The sequence below is a fragment of the Coffea arabica genome, chromosome 3c, assembly GCF_036785885.1.
Source record: "Coffea arabica cultivar ET-39 chromosome 3c, Coffea Arabica ET-39 HiFi, whole genome shotgun sequence".
Taxonomy (NCBI): domain Eukaryota; kingdom Viridiplantae; phylum Streptophyta; class Magnoliopsida; order Gentianales; family Rubiaceae; genus Coffea; species Coffea arabica.
In genome coordinates this window covers 34,136,563-34,141,893 of record NC_092314.1, presented here as the reverse complement: position 1 = coordinate 34,141,893, position 5,331 = coordinate 34,136,563, and the positions used below count along the sequence as shown (strand labels likewise).

The 5,331-nt window shown below is 39.7% G+C and overlaps 1 protein-coding gene across 1 annotated transcript; it reads right to left on the bottom strand.

Annotated features, from left to right (window-relative positions):
- Positions 1–287: 287 nt before the first annotated feature.
- LOC140037918 (uncharacterized) lies at positions 288–4,871 on the bottom strand. Its single transcript, XM_072083090.1, has 2 exons — positions 4,379–4,871; positions 288–307 (listed from the first exon to the last, which is right to left on the bottom strand). The coding sequence occupies exons 1-2, from the start codon at positions 4,869–4,871 to the stop codon at positions 288–290; spliced, it is 513 nt and encodes a 170-aa protein (XP_071939191.1).
- Between the last annotated feature and the right edge of the window lie 460 nt (positions 4,872–5,331).

The window sequence follows — 5,331 nt, the reverse complement described above, 5'->3', positions numbered from 1 at the left end:
GAGGCCATTCGGCAGCTTACATAGCTCGGAAAAATTTGAGGTAGAGCTCTAACATGCAAGACCAAAAGATAACTATGAAACCAGCAAACTTGGACTTATGCAGGGGTGCGTTTCTGCAATGAAGACACAAACAAAACTGCTGCATTTTTGGTTCCAGGCTTGCTGCAATTTTCCAGATTTAAGTCCTTAACTTAGCTGTGTTTAATCCCATGCAAAAGTTTTCATCCTAACACGGCTAACATCCTACCAAATATCCAGCTTAGACCTTAAGCCAGTAAACACCACATTCAGTACTCCAGCATGCAACCTTGAGATTTCAGTATATAAAAAAACAAGAATAAAAGCACAAACATGGGGATTTTCTGCTACGTATGAACCCAGATACCTTCTCAAATGAGCTAGTCATGGAAATGTCATTTTTCTGTTTAAAGCTACCATCTTGCCACTAATCACCGTCTAATGATAGAGTCTAATAACAGCACCAAACCAAAACCAAGCATCAACGTAGTGATCATGCATATAAACAGCAAAAGGTTCCAACTTTGGGATACAAACTGCCATCGTGATTCTCAACAAGGGTTCCCACCGAACAATAGCTCACACACATAACCATTCAACGCCAATCAGACCCATGATTTATCATAATTTTACGCTTTATTAACAGAAGTTATCTACAAGAGAAAGGCTAAGAGAAATCTTACAACGAATTCTCTGATTCCGTTGAGCAGTGGGCTTGCTCGGAGAACAGGCACAAGTGATGATGGTAGAATCAACTCCGTTTCTTGTCTAGTTTTCTTCCTCTTGTTTTCTCTCTTAGCCGCTAACTTAAAACCCTCGTAGTCTCTTGCGTTTTTTCCTTTTCAGATGCCACCCTCTATTCTCTCCTTCCCGATCTCAGCTGCCCCTTTTTTATCTCTCGACCCTTTCCTTTCTTTTCTTTTTGCTTGTGTTTCTATCTCTTCAATCCCTTTTGAAAACCTCTCCTTTTCTTTTTTCTGTGTTCTTTCCTTCCGGATCCTCTCTTGCGGCTGCCGTTCTTTTTTCTTCTATTTATATGGAAATCAACCTTAAAACCCTTCAGCTTTTTCTTTCATATTTGCATCCAAGGGGCCGCTCCAGTCCTTCTTGTGCAAGCTGCAAAAACAAACGCAGCTTGCTGCCGCGACACACAATTTTCCCCCTTTTTTTTGTTTTGTTTTTTGTTTGTTTTTTTTTTTTTTTTTTTTTAAGACAGAAATTGATAATAATAAAATGAAATAAATGATAATAACAAAAGTTTATAATAACAGAAATTAATATTGAACGGCAAATTACAACTTCCATTTTCATCCATTTTTCTTTTTCCCCTTTTTTTTTACTTTTTTTACTTTTCTTTACTTAAATAAAAAAAAATAACAATAAAATGCAATCAAAAACACAAATGCTTGTAACCTGAAATAGTCATATATATTTTTCCTCTTTTCTTTGAAAAACAATTAAAATGTACCAAAAAGTAAATAATGCCTATTACACTAAAAACTTTCTTCTCTTCAAATTTCAAACTTTTCACTTTTTTTCAAAAACTAGGCCAGTATGCATTAAACCATTTTTCCCTTTTCTCTTTCCCCTAAAAAGGGAATAAAAATAAAATAAAACCTAAAAAAAAAACTAGACAAACGAAAATGAACCAAAATGCAAACCGTCTAAACAAAAATCAACCAATTATCACTAAAACCAAACAAACAAAATTAATTCAAAAATTTGGTGTCTACAGTTTGCCCCTCTTTGTCTGAGTTTTGAAAAAACTTGAGACAAAGAAGTAGACGCCAAATACTTACCTGTGTTATTGAGCTGCAAAAGATTCCAACGAACAGGAATTATAACACGGGACTGACCCGAACATGGAAAATAAAACGGGACTGACCCGAACAGAATTTAAACGGGACTGACCCGAACAGAAATTTAACGGGACTGACCCGAACAGAAATTAAACGGGACTGACCCGAACAAAAATTAAACGGGACTGACCCGAACAGAATTTAAACGGGACTGACCCGAACAGAATTTAAACGGGACTGACCCGAACAGGATTTAAACGGGACTGACCCGAACAGGAATTTAAACGGGAGTGACCCGAACAGAATTTAAACGGGACTGACCCGAGCAGGAATTTAAACGGGACTGACCCGAACAGGAATTTAAACGGGACTGACCCGAACAGGAATTAAACGGGACTGACCCGAACAGGAATTTAAACGGGACTGACCCGAACAGAAATTTAAACGGGACTGACCCGAACAGGATTTAAACGGGACTGACCCGAACAGGAATTTAAACGGGACTGACCCGAACAGAATTTAAACGGGACTGACCCGAACAGGAATTAAACGGGACTGACCCGAACAGAATTTAAACGGGACTGACCCGAACAGGATTTAAACGGGACTGACCCGAACAGGAATTTAAACGGGACTGACCCGAACAGAATTTAAACGGGACTGACCCGAGCAGGAATTTAAACGGGACTGACCCGAACAGGAATTTAAACGGGACTGACCCGAACAGAATTTAAACGGGACTGACCCGAACAGGAATTTAAACGGGACTGACCCGAACAGGAATTTAAACGGGACTGACCCGAACAGAATTTAAACGGGACTTCACTGGGGATATTTAAACAATAAATTGAGTTTTTACCTGAAAGTAGTTCACACTTTTGCAGCAAAAGGGAGTTTTGATTTTTGTGACTGAAACGATAACTGATGTCGTTCTTTATGCTCAAATTTCGTTAACAACTTTATCACTTCACCGTTGCTTACTGGGGAGCCAGTTCCGACGTTGATTTAAGTGCGGGAAATAGAATGTTTGCAATGTTCCTGCAAGAACAGAAGAAATAATGGACTTGCCACCATTATTTGATCCGATTAACCTTTGAGAATCGTGTAAACATGAGTCTTGTGATGCTTTTACTTCTGCTTTGCGACGTTTGCCTTAGTCGAACTTGAAACCTTTCAGATTCTGAGACTGATAAAATACGGATTTACCACGTCATCCAATCCAGGTGGTATCTTTGTTGCATGTTGCTCTCTGTAGCTGATGATTGAATCCCTTATCTTTGCCCAAACTTTAGAGTTTGTCATTCATTTGAATTCAATGGTGAAAGAATGGTGCATAAAAATTTATCACATAACAATCAATGTATATGCAAGATTATTTCCTATGTCAGGCAAAGATGAACATGCAAAAGAATGCAGACAACCATAGATAGTCATACACAAATAATTGAAAACAACCACAAGATTCATAAAGATACATTTTGCAAAAGAATATTTGTAAAAAACAATACAAGTTTAGCCAACGAATATCATATTCAAGACTTTGGATATTTTGCTTCGGAATCCGATACTGACAAAAGTATCACAAACATGAGGAAAAACCCCAAACGAACCAGGTCACAAGCTGTTTCTTCTCGCGTTCGTCCGTTGTGAAAAACTCGCCTTGGCGCCCTTTCGGGTTTTCACCAAGGTTGCCCCTACCCTTTTGTTTTTGCTTTTTCTTTCTTCTTTCTTCTTTTCTTCTTCTTTTTTTTTTTTTTTCTTTTTTTTTTCAAGGCGCCCTTTCGGGTTTTCACCTAAAGAATAAAGATACATCTCGACCATGATCGACTCAGAAATATGAGTTAAAGGTTTCAGGCATCAGTAAAATGCACTTCCCTTGTAGATTAGGCGAAGGCATTACGGACATCACTTGCCAGTTGATTATCAAATTTTGCTAATAGAAATGCAACAAATGACGGAAGCCAGGACTTTGGGCTTTGTAATGAGGTCAGGTGGGGTGTTTTTCCAGAAAGGTTAAGGCTTGAAAGCAAATTCGATGCCAGGGGTAAAATAAACTGAGATTGCCCTATTTTGAAATCATTTCCGATTTTGAACGAAACCGGGGAAAATTTGCCCCAGTTTGATCGAACTTTCACTCTTTGCATTTCTTCATTGTATTTTTCTCACTTTTGCATTTTTCTTTGAAAACTAAATTTGCCCCGGTGTGGGGTTTCTTTTCCTTTTCTTTTGCTCATCCCTCTTTCAGAAATTAAAATTTTGCCCCAGTGTGGGGTTTGCAATTCTCAGGGGTTATCAAACGAAGTTTGTCTACTCTGATGGCTCAAAGGGGACAAGTAGAGATAAAATGTTTTTAGTGTAAAAGAAGATGGCCTGACTTGCATTTCGCCATTTGCATGAATTTCTTAAAGAAAATTTGCATGATCAAATGAAAAACTTTTTGCACATATCTGAGTTGATGGGTTGAGGGAATGCTCGTCCATCCATTTCTGCTAGAATAAGGGCTCCGCCAGGTAATACCTTTTGGACAATGAACGGCCCTTGCCAGTTTGGAGCAAATTTGCCTTTAGCTTCTTCTTGCATTGACAAAATCCGCTTTAGTACTTTATCACCTTCTTCGAATGCCCGCCGATGGACTTTTTTGTTATAAGCCCGGGCCACCCGCTTCTGATAGCATTGACCATGACAGATAGCGTTGAATCTCCTTTCATCGATCGAAGTTAATTGCTCATGTCGCTGCTTCAACCAGTCAGCCTCCTCCAACTTAGCTTCCATAAGGATTCGTAGCGACGGGATCTCAACCTCAGCTGGCAAGACAGCTTCCATTCCATACATAAGTGAATACGGCGTTGCCCCAGTTGATGTTCGGATAGAAGTCCGATATGCCATTAGTGCATAAGGCAGCTTCTCATGCCAATCACGATGCCTTTCAGTCATTTTGCGTATAATCTTCTTCAAATTTTTGTTCGCAGCTTCCACGGCTCCATTCATCTGAGGCCTATAAATAGCAGAATTACGGTGTCTGATTTTGAACTGCTCACATAGTCCATCTACCATGTCATTGTTCAGATTTTTGGCATTGTCTGTAATCAGCGTCTCGGGTACTCCGAAGCGACAAATGATGTGATCCCTCAAGAAATTGGCCACTACTTTCTTCGTTACATGTTTGAATGACTCCGCTTCAACCCATTTGGTAAAGTACTCGATTGCCACCAATATAAATCGATGCCCATTTGAAGCGGGCGGGTCAATCGTGCCAATTACGTCCATACCCCACATTGAACAGGGCCACGGGGCGGTCATGCTATGCAACTCAGTGGGTGGAGCGCGTATAATATCACCGTGCATTTGGCATTTTATACATCTCCGGACAAAGTCTATACAATCATGCTCCATGGTAAGCCAGAAGTATCCGGTTCTCATGATTTTCTTTGCTAGCAAATGGCCATTCATGTGAGGTCCACAAACACCACTGTGCACTTCTTTCATCATATACTGAGCTTCATCCTCATCAATG

Excerpts from the sequence above, each read along its gene's own strand:
- LOC140037918 (XM_072083090.1), bottom strand. The coding sequence starts at position 4,871 with ATGGTAGATGGACTATGTGAGCAGTTCAAAATCAGACACCGTAATTCT. Across the intron at positions 308-4,378 it reads AATGCAAGAAGAAGCTAAAG|GTTGCATGCTGGAGTACTGA; the intron begins GCAAATTTGCTC and ends TGAAATCTCAAG.